Source organism: Scylla paramamosain, chromosome 9, assembly GCF_035594125.1.
Source record: "Scylla paramamosain isolate STU-SP2022 chromosome 9, ASM3559412v1, whole genome shotgun sequence".
In the NCBI taxonomy this organism is placed as follows: Eukaryota; Metazoa; Arthropoda; class Malacostraca; order Decapoda; family Portunidae; genus Scylla; species Scylla paramamosain.
The window spans coordinates 110,001-125,491 of record NC_087159.1 but is presented as its reverse complement, the minus strand read 5'-3'; the positions used below and the strand labels follow the sequence as shown (position 1 = coordinate 125,491).

Below are 15,491 nucleotides of genomic sequence, written 5' to 3'. Positions count from 1 at the left end.
ACCACGCTCATCATCATCACCAGCAGCATCATCATTCATCATCATAATCATCATCATCATTATTCATCATCATCAGCAGCAACATCATGCAACAGAGGCAGGTGAGGAGGGGACAGGTAAGTCACTGATGAACTTCAACCTTTATTGCAATCCATCATGACGTATGGCACATGAGAGGACCCAGTACTCTCATCTGTCGCCTGGACCAGCCAGGAGCAACTAGCTATGCGTGCAGGAGAGGCGGGGGGAGTGGCGGTGCAAGGGGAGTGCAGGAAGGGAACCGAGGTGAGACGAAGGGAGTGTCGGCGGAAAAGAGGAGGGAACAAACAATATGCTTGGGATCATGGAAGGGTTGGATGGGAGACAAGAGGGGAGGGGACGGGGAATGGGGGGGCGGGGAACGGCGGGTGCGAGGCAGGCTGGGGAGGGAGAGGTAGGAGGAATGCAGGGGATGGGGAATGGGAGGCGGAGCGGAGAGCGATGGGTGCGAGGCGGGTTGGGGAGGGCGAGGATCATCGGGCGGTGGGTAGCTGGGGCAGGTTGCGGTGGGCGGGTTACTGAAGACACCAGTGAACGCGGGTGCGGCAGTGCTGGGGTGCGGGTAACTATCCTGACGACACTTAGGCAGGATAGGCGGGAGGTGGCGGGGGTGGGGCGGGGTAGGAGGGCTCGGGGACGTAAACTGGCTCAGGAGCGTAGACGGGCTCTGGGGGCGGGGCAGGGTAGGCTGGCTGGGAGTGGTCGGGATACTGCGCCTCACCTTCGTACGTCACTTGGGCCTCCAGACCGTCGCCGTTGTCCACGTAGGTGACGATCTGCTTGCGGCCGTCGGGGAGGTCCACGCTGTAGCTGCCCTCGGTCTTGTAGCCATCGCGGCTCTCGGAGTGGCCGAAGTTGGCGCCGGAGTACCCATCGGACACACCGTAGTTGTATTTGTACTGAGGAGGCACCTGAGTTGTGGAGAATTAAATACATAAGAACATAATGAAATAAGGGAAGCTGTAAGAAGCCATCAGGGCTTCATGTGGGAGTCTCTATATAGAACATGCCAACTTATTTATTTTATCATCCCCATACACAAATTTGTCTGATCTTCTTTTAAAAGCTCCCTAATGACTCAGCATTAACAACCTGACTACTGATAATATCCCATTCATGCACCACTCTATTTGAAAACCAATTTGAAATCTGAAAATACTAAGATGACGCTCTAACCAGACCAGCAACTCGCTGAATGAGATGCAGTGTTGAAAGATGAACACTGCAATGCTCATACTCACATCAGGGTACTCCTCAACAGGGACGTGGTAGCTGGGGGCTGGGGGACCGTACTGGGGCTCGTGGTAGATAGGTATTTGGTCAGCCACGGAGGCCACGACTACGCTGGCGACGATAAAGAGAGCGACCTGCAATGACACACACCACAACCACTTAGTACACACACACACACACACACACACACACACACACACTTAGTGCCCGACCCAATGGGCTGAGCAAGACAAGACAAGTAGTGGGTCAACAAACCGGAGTCCTTGCCTTTTTACACAACCTGGAAGGAAGAGTAATGAGACAATGGTGATGGTGAGTGAACCGAGCCCGCGGCGGAGAGGAGAGGACGAGACAATGGTGAGGCGGGACTCGGGAAAGTAATAGGTGAGGCAATGGACAATAAATAAGGAAAGATAGGACTACATTAAGAGGCTGAGGTAAAAGCATGTACTTATAATGATAGACAGGAAGAATGTTTTTACTGAAGCAAATGAATATGGACAGAGTAAGAAAGGAAAGGCAGTGAAGGAAAGTGAGGCAAATGAGGAAGTGTTGTTGCGAATCATAAAGTTACGCACAAGACAAGAAGTACAGCGAAAAACGATAAATTAGGTAATATAAGACTGATTAGAGGAAAGAGAGAAAGAAAATGGAGAAAGACAAGACGTAAGGAACAGTAAGGAAGAAGAGAAGAAGGGCGTCAAAAAAAGGTGATGTAACAGAACGATCTGAGGAAGGAAGAAAGGAAATAAAGAAGAAAGGAAGGAAGGTAGGAAGGAAGTAAGAAAAGAAGGAAGGAAATGGAAGAACGAATGAATAATACAGGAGCAATACAGGTGAGGCAACAAAACACAGGCAGGTGAGAAAGACAGGTAGGCAGGCAGGTAGTTGAGAAATGGGGCTCACCTTGAGAGACATGGCGAACACTGGTGTCTTGGACGAACCAGACAACAGTATTTATAGAGGGAGACAAGCCACCGATGGTTCCACTTTCTACTACTCATATTTTCCCTCCAAACTTTCCCCCCACCACCGCACGCAGCTCTCCCCCTCCAGCCATCAGCCTCCAACGCACCCGCACCCGCGGGTGAAAAGGACACTCATTAACAGATCATGTAAGAGCTACATTGAACAGATAAGCTTAGATAAACTTATCGATAGTGATCATATAAATTTATGGATAGGGATGATACGTATATGTAGATATGTATATTACATTAAGACTTAGTGGTTTTCCTGCAGTTTCCCTTATGTTCTGTGCTCTAAAGAATGACACATTGGGCGGCAGAGGAGCCAGAAAGACAGGAACACGGGGCAGCAGTTGATTGTTGGTGGTTTTCTTTATATGCTCTTAGGAGTGATGCGCTGGGCAACGGAGGCAGAAAGACATGAACACAAGGTAGTAATTGGCTGTTGGTGGTTTCCCTTACATTCCATGTTTTTAGGAGTGATGCGCTTAGCGGCGTAAGAGCCAGAAAGACAGGAACACGAGGTAGTAGTTGGCTGCTGGTGCCTGTGGCATGGCCGGAGGAGAATGCAAGGGAATGAAGCGTTCTGAGGCAACACGGTGAGGTGTATGAGAGGAATAATACTTGTTGCGGGGCCGTGTAAGTGTCACGATGATGGATGCGTGACGAGGGCGGCACGGCGGGGTCACAGCGACAGCTTGAGGGTGTGGAGGTGGCTGACGGGCTGCTGGGTTGATGGGGGTGAGGTGGTGGGAATCCGGACAATTTGGCCACGGACGATTTGGCCACGGACGATTTGGCCACGGGATGTCACCCTAGGACGTTTTGGCCACGGTGGGTAGGACATTTTGGCCACGGGAGAAAATACTAGGAATCTATTGCACTTAGTAGCTTGCTTATTAAGTAAAGGAAAAGATCTTTAGTCTGTTTTATTATCCAAAAAAGTTCTCTAATCTGTTCTGTTATTAAAAATGTACTAAAATTATTTAAAATTAAAAATAAGAACAAAATATTCATGAATGTATTTAAAAGGGCTACACATTTGGCTGACCACCTCTAAGGTTATGACTTATGCCACGAAGGAATTCTCCAATGGTCTTCTTGCCTTCGTTCAGGTCGAGTACAAGATTGTGGAGTCGTGTCTGCAATTCTTGATAATTTTTTAGGTTAGGTTAGGTTAGGTTAGGTTAGGTTAGGTTAGGTTAGGTAAACTGAAGCTTCACTCTTTTAATCTCAATCCCATAACACATTATGAACGCCTGTAAATTGAAGCTTCACTTCTGTCTCACTTAGAAAATATAATAAATACGAATATTAATAATAATTGTGAAAATATAATAAATACGAATATTAATAATAATTGTGAAAATATGTAAATAATACAAAATATAATATATATTACAGTAAATATGTTTCATGGCCAAAACGTCCACCTTGGGAAGTTCCCGTGGCCAAAACGTCCTACGGTGACATCCCGTGGCCAAATTGTCCGTGGGCAAATCATCCGTGGCCAAATCGTCCTACACCCGAGGTGGTGAGGTGGTCTGGGAAATACCTCACGTTCACAACAGCTCACAGGTGTTAGTAATTTTTCGTGTGACATTTTTCCGTCTTTAGAACAGATCATTGGAAGCTGACAGAACATTTAAAGTACAAATATAAGTCTCATTCCACATAATTCTAAAGCTAAGGGTTGCGGGAGAAAATTATGTGAAAACAAACACAAAACTAACACACAAGAAGAGAGAGAAGCACGAAGAAGAAAAAATATATAGAAATCATACGAAAAGTGATGCTTATAATTTTTTTTTTAACTTGAAGGAAATACAAAAATCTACTACTGGAGAGTGTGTGTGTGTGTGTGTGTGTGTGTGTGTGTGTGTGTGTGTGTGTGTGTGTGTGTGTGTGTGTGTGAGCAAATTACACAGTTTTATGTACCTTTACTATTATCTATTTTTTATTTTTACATCCATTGCAACATCATCATCACTCTCTTCCCCTTCATTCTCCTCCTTACTTCCCTCACCAGAGAGACTTTCCTCCTTTCCCGGCCATATGTCACACGTGTGGGCGGCAGCTGGGTGGGCGTGCATGCGGTCACCCACACCCACCACCCACCACCAGCACACACCCACACAGATGCACCTCTTCTCTCCCTATCATCTCTCTTTTTTTCCAAACCTTCTCCCTCCTCTACCTCTCTCTCGTTTTCTTTGACTATAGCTCCCTTTTTCTCTTTCTTATTTTACTTCTTTCATTTCACATTATCTTTAGTTACTTTTCATATTTTCTTCTTTCTTTCTTCTTTCATTTCGTACTTGTTTCCATTTTCTTTGTCTGTAGTTCTCTGTTTTTTTCTCTCTCATTATTTTCTTGTCTCACGTCCTTGTCTAACCCTCCCTCCCTCCCTCCCTCCCTCACACGTCATTTTCTTCTCTTCTCTCTCTCTCTCTCTCTCTCTCTCTCTCTCTCTCTCTCTCTCTCTCTCTCTCTCTCTCTCTCTCTCTCTCTCTCTCTCTCCACTCGCCAAACAGTAAGTAATTTCCATTCTTTCCGTAGACAGATGTTATAAGAAGTGGTTATTATATTTTCTCCTTGTCCGTGTGTGTGTGCGTGTGTGCGTATGTAGGAAGTGTTGGTGGTGGTGGTGGTGGTGGTGGTGGTGTTGGTGGTAGTGGTGGTAGTGATAATAGTAGTAGTAATAGTAGTAGTAGTAGTAGTAGTAGAGTCACGCAAAAAAATTTTTTCTTCTTCTTATTATTACTATTATCATTATTATTATTATTATTATTATTATTATTATTATTATTGTTATTATTTTCATTATTATCATTCTGCCGCAAGTCACATAGTCGAAGCAGCGAAGGATGGGAGCAAAGAAACACACACACACATACACACACACACACACACACAGAGGGAAGGAGCGAAGGAGGCAGAAAAAAGTCCGCATGAGTCACAGCGACGGGGAGGAAGGAAAGCCGCGGCGTGAGAGGCAACAGTCACCGCTGGGAAAGAAGGTAGAAAGTGGCTGTAAAGGTTTTTCCGCTACACTGTCAACTAATAATTATCCCAAACTAAAAAAAGTACGGTACATAAACACAGATGACCATTGTAATAAGCAGTAACCATTTGGGGTCCTGAGAGTTATGGTTCTCGCTTTCAGTTTATTTCTCCATGACTTTGGCACAACAAATACAAAACAAAATTAGTCAGGAGCCCGCGGAGTCCTAGGGTGGTGGCGGGCGGGTGCCGGGCGGAGAACGTCAAGAGCAAGGTAGGAACGGTGCTAGGGGAGTGTGGGCGTTGCGACGGGCTTAGGACCGGTAGGAGGGAGGAGCGCCGTATGCAGGGGCGGGCTGGTACACTGGGGCGGGCTTGTACTTCGGCTCAGGCTTGTACTTAGGTTCTGGTTTGTATTCAGGGTACTGTGCCTCACCCTCGTACGTCACTTGGGCCTCCAGACCGTCGCCGTTGTCCACGTAGGTGACGATCTGCTTGCGGCCGTCGGGGAGGTTCACGGTGTAGCTGCCCTCGGTCTTGTAGCCATCGCGGCTCTCGGAGTGGCCGAAGTTGGCACCGGAGTAGTCGTCAGACACTCCATAGTTGTACGTGTACTTGGGAGGAGCCTGTGTGGATGTTTGGGTAAGTTAAGATACTGGCAGACAGCCGCCAGACGCACAAAGGAGGACAGTCACCCTTCACACGCCGAGAGACAAGAGTGGGCGAGACAAAAAAAAAACTACCATGCTAGATGAATCTTGAGGGCACATGAGGCGGGACAAGAGTGGGACACAAATGACACCCTAGCGTTACGTCACGTGCTGTCATTAAGCACTCACCGTGGGGTACTCAGGAGCCTTGCCGTAGGAGGCCGGTGGAGAGTATCTCGGTGGTGGGGGTGGGGGAGGGGCGTATGGGTCGGGGGCGTGGTAGGAAGGGCGGCGGTCTGCCAGGGCACAAGCCGCCACACACGCCAAAACAATAACCTGTAGAAGAGCAAGACTGTGGTGGGCAGAGGCGACGCAGACAAGTTAAGCCTGGAGGGACCTTGAAAGCGACTCCACGGTGACAAAGAGTAAATGCAAAGGAGAGAAAGTCAAGTCTGTGGCAAACACAAGAGGAAAACACAGAAACATAGGGAGCAGAGATGAATGAGGACTGGGAGGGAGTGTAATTTAAGCCTGGAATATGAACTGGAGGGAAAAATGAGTGAGATCTGAAAAATAACAGAGTCGGGGACATAAAAAACAGAATAATGAGCCGCGCACATGACTGGGGAGGAGCGTAATAAGAACAGCAGGGTGTTGTGAGCACGGGGGGTTTGAGAGGGAAACTGGAGAGTGAGAACATAAGTGGAATGCTTGAGAGATACGAGAAGTGGAAAGAGGAGCAGGGAGGCGTGAGGTGGGACGTATCTGATGAGGGTACGAGGAGTGAAGGCACAGGATTCCATCAACAAAGGGAAGATGTAGTGAGGGATCATCAGTTGTGAAGAATATTGAACAGGAGATAAAACTAGTTAGATGGAAACATGAACATAAAACCCCAAGAGAAATACTGTTTAGAAGATTCTAAACGCCGCAACAAAGAAGCCATACGCCCTAAGATAAAGAACTAGTGAGTTTGAAAAGGACATGACACCAAAAGAAATGCATATTCAAACAAAATATAAAAAGAAAAAGCAGAAAATAAAAAGCCAAACGCATAAAAGACCAAAGACAGTTTTCCTTACAAGTTACTTAAGAATCTCTTGAAATAGTGCAATGTGGAGGATGAGCGAACGAAAAAATAAAAAAAGGAAGGAAGCTTGGTTGTTCAAGTGCTTAACCAATGAAAATGAACGAATGAGATAACGACTAACTCTCTTGCCTATAAGGTGAACAAAAGAGGGAGAGAAAAGTTAGTAGGAAGAAGAACTGTGCAGAGGTGCCGATGAATATGTAAGGCATTCATTTAACAAGTGAATACGCAATGCAATAAACTCAAGAATATCGAGAGTTGATGGCGGGAGATGCAGCAGTATGATGAAATGTATGAGGGTGAAGATGTGGTAGAATGAAAACCTTTTGAACTCACCCGGTGTAGAAGACATAAGAAATGAATAAATGGTTAAAAGTAAAGGTAAGATGACTGATAAAAACACACGAGGGAAGAACAAGACAGTCAGAAACATGAGGTGAAGAGCATGAATAAAAGAATATGCTGCCAGTGACGAGCGCATGAAGAGGAGAAAGGGAGAGCTTAAGAAAGGCAAGGGGAAAAATTAAATGAAATGAATACAAATTAAATACAGAAAAAGAAAGAGAGATTGGCTAAGTAACTGAGGAAAAGGAGCCAAGTAGGAGCAAAAGACTCGTGAGAAAGTAAAGAAGGAAGGAAGGAAGAAAGGAAATGAAGGGGCTGAGCGAAAAGTTAGTAAGGAAGGAAGGAAGGAAGGGAACCGAAAGGCAGAAAAACAATAAGTAAGTACGGAAGGAAGGAGGGAAGAAAAAATAAGGAAGATGGGAAGAAAAATGGTGAGTGAATAAGTTAGTAAGGAAGGAGTAAATGGAGTCGAAAGGTAGAAAAGCAAAAAGTGAGTGAGTGAGTGAGTGAGTGAGTGAGTGAGTGAATGAGTTTATACCTTGAGAGACATGTCGGGGTTGCGCAGCTCGAGGGAAGGAGTGCCGCAGTGAGGGTGCCCGCTGCTTATATAGTAAACTTGTCGCCCGTACCTTCACTTTCCGCCCGCCCTCACCCCCTCCCCCACTGCCAAGGTCACCGGTGAGAGAGAGAGAGAGAGAGAGGAAAGGACGTGGAATTCAAGGAAAGAGGAGAAGGAAACAAACGGACAGACAAACACACACACACACACACACACACACACACACACACACACACACACACACACACACACACACACACACACACACACACACACACACACACACACACAAACACACACACACACACACACACACACATACATACACACACACATGAGATTAGCGACAATGAGAAGGAGGAGGAGGAGGAGGGGTGAGGAAAGCTTTGCAACAAGACAGAGAGGATGAGATGGGAGGGGAAGACGATGTAGAAGAGGAGAAGGGGAAGGAAGGGAAAGGAAGGAAGAGGCGGCGTTTCTCTCCCGGTGCCTGCCAGCCTCCTTCATCATGGTGCCTTCCCCCTTCTTCACCCCTCACCCTCGCTTCGGCCAGGTAACGCCTCCCCGGCCCCTAATTATAGTGGCAGGCGTGCCCAGGTGAGGTTCCCGTGAGAGAAACGCTTTGTCTACCTGTTCCTCATCCTATTGTCTTCTCCTCACATTGTTTTTAATAGATTTTTCACTTGCCAGCCTTTTTCACTAACGATCGACTCTGGCCTAGTTAGTTTTACTGAATTCTTTTTTCTTTTTCTCTTTTTTTTTTCTTTTGTCAGGTCGTCCCTCGTCTTATTGTTTTTACTTCATGATATTTTATCTTTAACTTATCAGCTTTTTTTTATTAATGATCTACGCTGACCTAGTTAGTTTTATTTTTCTTCTATTTTTTATTTATTTTTTTTCGTCTAGCTGTTCCTCATTTTATTGTTTGAGTATCACATTGTTTTTATCTTTAACTTGTCAGTATCTTAATTAACGATATATGACGGCTTGGCTATGTTTTGTTTTATTTTTATTTATTTTTTATATGCAAATGGTGTCATCGTTTGTATAGCTATTTTTTATCATGTTCTTTTGATTTTGCGGTGATATCATGTTACAATTTTCAACTTATTTTTCCTCCTTTCTATAATTCCATGTGGTGTTATCTTTCTTCATGCTGTTTTTCATCCTGTCATTTTAGAATTATTTTCATTCTTTTCATCCTGTCATCTTTTTATTAGTATTCTTTAGCGGACACGTTATTCTGCCATCATTTCTCTTGTTACTTGCGATACGACGCTTTATTTTCATTATATTTTCATCCCATTATCAATACCATACCTCAATTAATACTTATCGACACTCCCTTGTCACCCCGTCACCACGTGGCTTTCTTACTACCTCGCCCTTGTCACGCTATCACCGTCTGCCTATCAGCACTCTCTTGCCATGCCGTTACCGCCACCACACAAGGCCTACCTACCACCGCACCCTTGGCCTCAGGTACCGCACCCCCAACCCCACATGGCACCGCGTGGGAAGTTTCCTAACCGGTGGTGCTGAAATCGGCGTGAGGGATGCCGGGAGAGGGAAGAGGAGACCGCTTCTGCTGGGGTGGCCTGAAATGGACAGGCAACAGAGAGACGAGATTGAAGGAGGTTGCTCATTTCCCTGTTGTGAATTCATGCTTTTCTTTAAGAGTAACAAGGCTGGATAAAATCAGTAACGTAAACATCAGAGAGAGAGGCACGACACATGTACGTCGGTTTGGGAACAAAGGTAGAGAGGCGAGGCTGAGGTGGTCTGCTCGTATCAAAAAGAGAGATGAGGAGTACGTCGAGAAGAGGACAAGGATGTACAAAATCAGTAACGTATACATCAGTGACACAACACATGTACGCCGGTTTAGGGACCAAGCTAAAGAGGCAAGACTGAGCTGGTTTAGGCACGTCAAGAAGAGAGACGAGGAATTCGTGGGAAGGAGGATGCTGGAGATGGATCTACCCGCAGGAGAAGGAGAGGAAGACCTAAGAGAAGGAAGAGGAGGAGGAGGAATATGGTCTGCTTTCCTTACACATACAACACCACCATTACGCAGCTGTGGTGGTGGTGATGGTGGTGGTGGTGATTTTGCTAGTGGTGACAACGGATCTCGCATCGCTATCACGCTACGCTGGCTTGAAAGTGTGTATGTGTGTGTGTGTGTGTGTGTGTGTGTATGTGTGTGTGTGTGTGTGTGTGTGTGTGTGTGTGTGTGTGTGTGTGTGTGTGTGTGTACCTAAACTTTTGTCGCATTTCATTTCCTTTACATTCACCACGAGTCTTCCCATTTCATTACGCATTTTTCACTACGTATTTTTGCATATTTTTTCCCTCCCTCAGCACATGCAACACTCCACCGTCAAAAGTGAGGCTTCCCCCAGCGTTACTCAGGCCGCACCGTGAGAGTTACCCACCAATTACATGTTCGTTCTGTATCATTTAGCGTGGCCCGCCTCGGAAGCCGCGACGCGTTTCCACACTCATGAAAGTTGCCCCCTAAGCACCGGCACGCCCTCGACACGGTCACCAGGGAAGGTCACGTTAGTAAATACTCTGTTTTCTAGTACTCTACACCCATGACATCTACTAGTTACCGTGACACACCCCGCTACTTAAGCCACGCCCTGCACACCCTACATGTAAACAGGCTTGTGGATCACTAGAGGACTTTAGGCCCGTATTCTGAAACGATTTGCTCTCTCATCACGACTATTTTCAAAGACCACAGAGGTGATTTGTCGGGCTTTCAAGAGTGCTTCTCCCATTAACAATATAAGAATTCTGTTGATCTGTGACTCAAACTATAAAAACACCCTTAAATACCCGTGCAACTTCAAGTAGATTCTTTTGAATGCAGTGGAAGTGCGGCGCAGGAGTGTTTCAGAATATGATCCTCAGGAAGAAAGTGGTATGATATGAGCTTCAAGGAGAGTTTGGATGGATTTATGGATGGTAGTGACAGATGGTAAGTGTTAAGTATATGGGAGGTATCACTTCTCAAATAAAAAAAAAATAAATAAAAAATAAAAACTGGTGCATGTTTGAAGTATTTCTGAAGGACACCACGGAGTTCAGTTGAAGGAAAGAACAAGTATTTCAGACCTTTAAATACCTGTAGGTCTATTTTTGCTCATTAGGATCACCTAATAACCACTCTGATAAGTAACAAGTCATACCATCATTAGCATCCACAGGGTCAAGTGCTCGGAAGTTGCCTCGTGTAGGTCAACTGGCCTCTCGCAGCCTCCCTATTTTCTCTTTTTCTTTCCTCTATTTTTTTTTTTTTTTTTTTTTTTGTTCTTGCATCCGCCCCACCCATACAGCCACAGGCACTTGACCAGACGCCTCTACACCAGCCCCAAATGACTGCCTTGTGCTGTGTAGGCTTGCTCTCCCTCATGCCTGGCTCTCCTCGACACTTCACTAGCAGGCCCGCCACAGCCCGGCCCCGACACGCCACGCCTCTGCACTCCGCTGCTCGCCAAACACTTGCCCTCCGGCTCAACTATATACTGTAGTATGGTGTGTTTAAGGTATTTCTTTCTTTCTTGCTTACTTTTATTCTTTTCTTCGTCTTTCTTTTTCTTCTACGTATGTTGTAATTTCGGTCTCTCCAACATTTTCGTTACCAAGTAAGAGTGTGTATCTGTCATGTCCTCTCTCCTTCCTCGTGCGTTTCTTAGAGAGATCACATGAAAATCAGCTACTTTTGCTTCCTTTGTGTTGGTAAAGTTACGTAGATTGGATTAAACTAGACTAAGTTAGCTAATGTTATGACAGGATAGGTAAGGTTACATTAGATAAAGAAACCTAATTCAAACTCAGCACAGCCTTTCCTCTCCTATATACCTATCTAGAATCGCTGATCATTTTCAGACGTTTCACTCACTGGGCATAAAGCTCTGTTGATGTTTTGAAATTTGAGTGATACCAAAGAATCTTCACAATTTAATATCAATAAAAAAAAATATAAGAAAAGATAAAAGCATCGTGTATGGCAAGTCAGAGAGAGAGAGAGAGAGAGAGAGAGAGAGAGAGAGAGAGAGAGAGAGAGAGAGAGAGCACTAAGGCAGCTATCATGAGGTCACGATGTCTTGCAGTCGTCGATTACCATTAACCTACCATTACCTCCACCCATGCGTGATGTAACTCGAGGAGGAGAAAGAAGAGGAGGAGGATAGAAAGGAAACAACAGTAGTAACAACAGTAATAGTAGTAATAGTAGTAGCAGTAGTAGTAGTAGTAGTAGTAGTAGTAGTAGTAGTAGTAGTAGTAGTAGTACAAGAAGATCCACAAGTAAAAAAAAAAGTATAAGCGAACAATAAGAACAACAACAAAGAACCAACGAACAGAACCAAACAAAACAAGAAGAATAAGAAGGAGGATTATAGAGGAGGAGGTGGAGGAGGAGAAAATGCAGAAAAGAAAGGAACAGACGTAATAGAAGCAACAAAAAACAACAACAAAATAAAATAGGAAATAATAGAGAAGATAACTATAGAGGAGGAGGAAGGAGGAAAAGGAGGAAGAGGAGAAGGAGGAGGAGGAAGAGAAAGAGGAGGAGGAGGAGGAGGAGGAGGAGGAGGAGATGCAGAGAGGAGACAAGGCGGTGGGAAGAGAGGAAAATGAAGGGGAGGTAAGGGAGGGAGTTAGGTAACGGGGTCACAGATCAGTGTATTCCCCCCCTTCCTTTCTCCCTCCGTCACAATCACCACCCCCTCCTCCTCCTCCTCCTCCTCCTCCTCCTCCTCCTCCTCTTCCTCGTCCTCTTCGTCCTCCTCTCCTTCCTCTTCTTCCTCCTCCGTCAGTACCTCCTCCCATCATATAAACATAGTCATTTCTTTTCTTTTTCAATTATTATTGTTATTGCCGACCTATTGAGAGAGAGAGAGAGAGAGAGCAGTCGCTTGCAACATGATAGCATTTGTTTTTATATCTACTCGAGGAAAGACGATCCATGAAAGAATGCGCTTTCTTTGAGTCTGCCTGAGAATATCTGTCTTACGTCTTCCCTTACTCGTCTTCTCAACTCTTTGTGGTAGCAGCAGTAGTAGTAGTAATAGTAGTAGTAGTAGTAGTAGTAGTAGTAGTAGTAGTAGTAGTAGTAGTAGTAGTAGTAGTAGTTATTGTTGTTGTAGTAGTAGTGGTAGTAGAATAGTATATGTAGTAGAAGTAGTAGTAGTAGTAGTAGTAGTAGTAGTAGTAGTAGTAGTAGTAGTAGTAGTAGTAGTAGTAGTAGCAGCAGCAGCAGTAGCAGCAGTAGCAGCAGCAGTAGTAGTGTTGTAACCGTATCGCTATCACCACCACCACCACTACCACTACCACCATTACTGCCAGCTCTTTATCTACACCACACGGTTCTCGGTCACCCCACAAGGAAGCATCACCGCACACGCTGTCCTGCACCAAGGAAGGAGGAACTGAAGGCAAGAAGTGTTTTACCGCATTGCTCGCACGCTGCATGTGAGGACAAGGTTGTACGGGGGGATGGGAACATTCCTCTTAGAGCTAGTACGAATAAAAATTAACTATAAAAGGAGTGTATTGTTAGTTTTATATAAGTATTTGGTTTGTCTTTTTTTCTGTATGTTATTTATAGTTTTCTTTTTCACGGTTTAGCTTGTAATGGAAAGGTAATATTCTCTCTCTCTCTCTCTCTCTCTCTCTCTCTCTCTCTCTCTCTCTCTCTCTCTCAGGGCGTGGCGGGGAGTGAGTGAGGGGACGACCACAGTAATTGCCACACACAACAATTATCTCCCTCGTCTGCCCTCATCACTTCCCTCGCTAACAACTCCTATCTTGACTCTACTCACCTCCTTTCACACACACACACACACATACTGCATTTCATATATATTACTTTTCCATCGTTTCGTCGCTTTCTTTATTTCTTTTTTCTTTCTCAATCAAGCAAACAGTCAATCCAGTTAATGTCATCCCGTCCAACCTCCGTCACCCTTCACTCAACAATAGACAGATGAATGTTGGAGTTGACGGTAGTGAGTTGACAGGTAACTTACTAATGGACTGAGATAGACAGGTTAGGCTAGGCAATAGACTGATCGGTACACATGCATTTAGATATACAAACAGACAGATGGACATGCTAGTTATTTACATGGAGAGAAAGAGAGGGAAGGAAGGAAGGAAGGAATGAGATACATACAGACAGATAAACAAGCAACAATACACACACATTTAAACACACATATGTACACTAATCAGTTAAACAACATAACTACTTAGTATATGATATAATTTCCTAATCCAATTCTGAATGCTCTTTTATCGCTCATCATCAGTTCTAATTAGTTTTTCTTCCTCTACACACACACACACACACACATACACACGCGTCACACACACACACACACACGTCACAGCCAATCACGCAGAGTAGCAGACTTCGCAACTCGCAGCCAACAACAAGCTCAAGCCGGATTCCATTTCATTCACTCTTGTTTAAATGATTCATACTTTTTTCTCTGTACGTGTGTGTGTGTGTGTGTGTGTGTGTGTGTGTGTGTGTGTGTGTGTGTTCTCTCTCTCTCTCTCTCTCTCTCTCTCTCTCTCTCTCTCTCTCTCTCTCTCTCTCTCTCTCTCTCTCTCTCACGAAGGGGAAGTCTTGCCTGACAAACTTGTTAAGTTTTTACAGTAAGGTGTACGAGGCAGTAGATAATGGTGATAGTTATGATATCTTATATCTGGACTTTAGTAAAGCATTCGACAAGGTGCCCCATCAAAGGCTCCTGAGAAAGGTTAGGGCGCACGGGATAGATGGGAAGGTGTTAGGTTGGATAGGGTCATGGCTTGGTAACAGGCGACAGAGAGTGCTAATAAACGGCTCGAAATCCGAATGGGGTCATGTCATTAGTGGGGTGCCACAGGGATCAGTATTAGGGCCATTATTATTTCTAATATATATCAATGACTTGGATAGTGGAATTAGTAGCGATGTTAGTAAATTTGCGGATGACACAAAGATAGGTAGATTAATTAGGTCAGAAGCGGATGCCATCGCCTTGCAGACAGACTTAGATAGAATGAATGAATGGACGGATAGATGGCAAATGCAATTTAATATCAGTAAATGCAAAGTGCTTAGCGTAGGTAGAGGAAACCCACACAATAGGTACACATTAAACACCCAAACTCTGGTAGGTACAGGGTACGAGAAAGATTTAGGAGTTATAGTTAGCTCTGAACTCCGTCTAGGGAAACAATGCATAGAAGCCAGAAACAAGGCAAATAGGGTACTAGGATTCATTTTTAGGAGTGTTAAAAGTAGAAGGCCGGAAGTAATATTAAAGTTATACTTGGCGCTGGTCAGACCTCATCTAGACTACGCTGTGCAGTTCTGGTCCCCACATTACAGGAAAGATATAGGTCTATTAGAATCAGTACTCGTACAGAGGAGAATGACTAAAAGGATACAGGGGATGAGGAGTATTCCTTACGAAGCGAGGTTGAAGCGGTTAAATTTACATTCTCTAGAGAGACGTAGGTTAAGAGGGGACCTGATAGAAGTCTTTAAGTGGTATAAGGGTTATAACAAGGGAGATGTAAGCAAAATTCTTAGGATC

At 44.8% G+C, this 15,491-nt stretch overlaps 3 protein-coding genes across 3 annotated transcripts in view; 1 reads left to right on the top strand and 2 right to left on the bottom strand.

Annotated features, from left to right (window-relative positions):
• Window positions 1-94: 94 nt before the first annotated feature.
• LOC135103896 (larval cuticle protein A2B-like) lies at window positions 95-2,190 on the bottom strand. The gene is made up of 3 exons (XM_064010824.1): window positions 2,179-2,190; window positions 1,281-1,406; window positions 95-950 (listed from the first exon to the last, which is right to left on the bottom strand). Exons 1-3 carry the CDS (start codon window positions 2,188-2,190, stop codon window positions 621-623), a joined length of 468 nt encoding a protein of 155 aa, XP_063866894.1. The 3' UTR covers window positions 95-620.
• A 3,203-nt stretch (window positions 2,191-5,393) lies between these two features.
• On the bottom strand, window positions 5,394-7,963 carry LOC135103329 (adhesive plaque matrix protein-like). The gene is made up of 3 exons (XM_064009352.1): window positions 7,867-7,963; window positions 6,083-6,229; window positions 5,394-5,869 (listed from the first exon to the last, which is right to left on the bottom strand). The coding sequence occupies exons 1-3, from the start codon at window positions 7,876-7,878 to the stop codon at window positions 5,558-5,560; spliced, it is 471 nt and encodes a 156-aa protein (XP_063865422.1). The 5' UTR covers window positions 7,879-7,963; the 3' UTR covers window positions 5,394-5,557.
• Window positions 7,964-8,395: 432 nt separating this feature from the next.
• Window positions 8,396-15,491, top strand: part of LOC135103895 (uncharacterized) — a 19,168-nt gene continuing 12,072 nt past the window's right edge. The window contains exons 1-4 of the mRNA XM_064010823.1: window positions 8,396-8,484; window positions 9,304-9,436; window positions 10,766-10,816; window positions 11,293-11,430. Coding sequence (XP_063866893.1) covers window positions 8,396-8,484; window positions 9,304-9,436; window positions 10,766-10,816; window positions 11,293-11,430 — 411 coding nt within the window. The remainder of the gene's footprint in view (window positions 8,485-9,303; window positions 9,437-10,765; window positions 10,817-11,292; window positions 11,431-15,491) is intronic.

Bases quoted from the DNA above. Each gene is read 5' to 3' on its own strand.
- LOC135103896 (XM_064010824.1), bottom strand. The intron at 951-1,280 runs GTGAGTATGAGC...TCCACAACTCAG, and splicing joins CTGTTGAGGAGTACCCTGAT to GTGCCTCCTCAGTACAAATA.
- LOC135103329 (XM_064009352.1), bottom strand. The intron at 5,870-6,082 runs GTGAGTGCTTAA...ACATCCACACAG, and splicing joins AGGCTCCTGAGTACCCCACG to GCTCCTCCCAAGTACACGTA.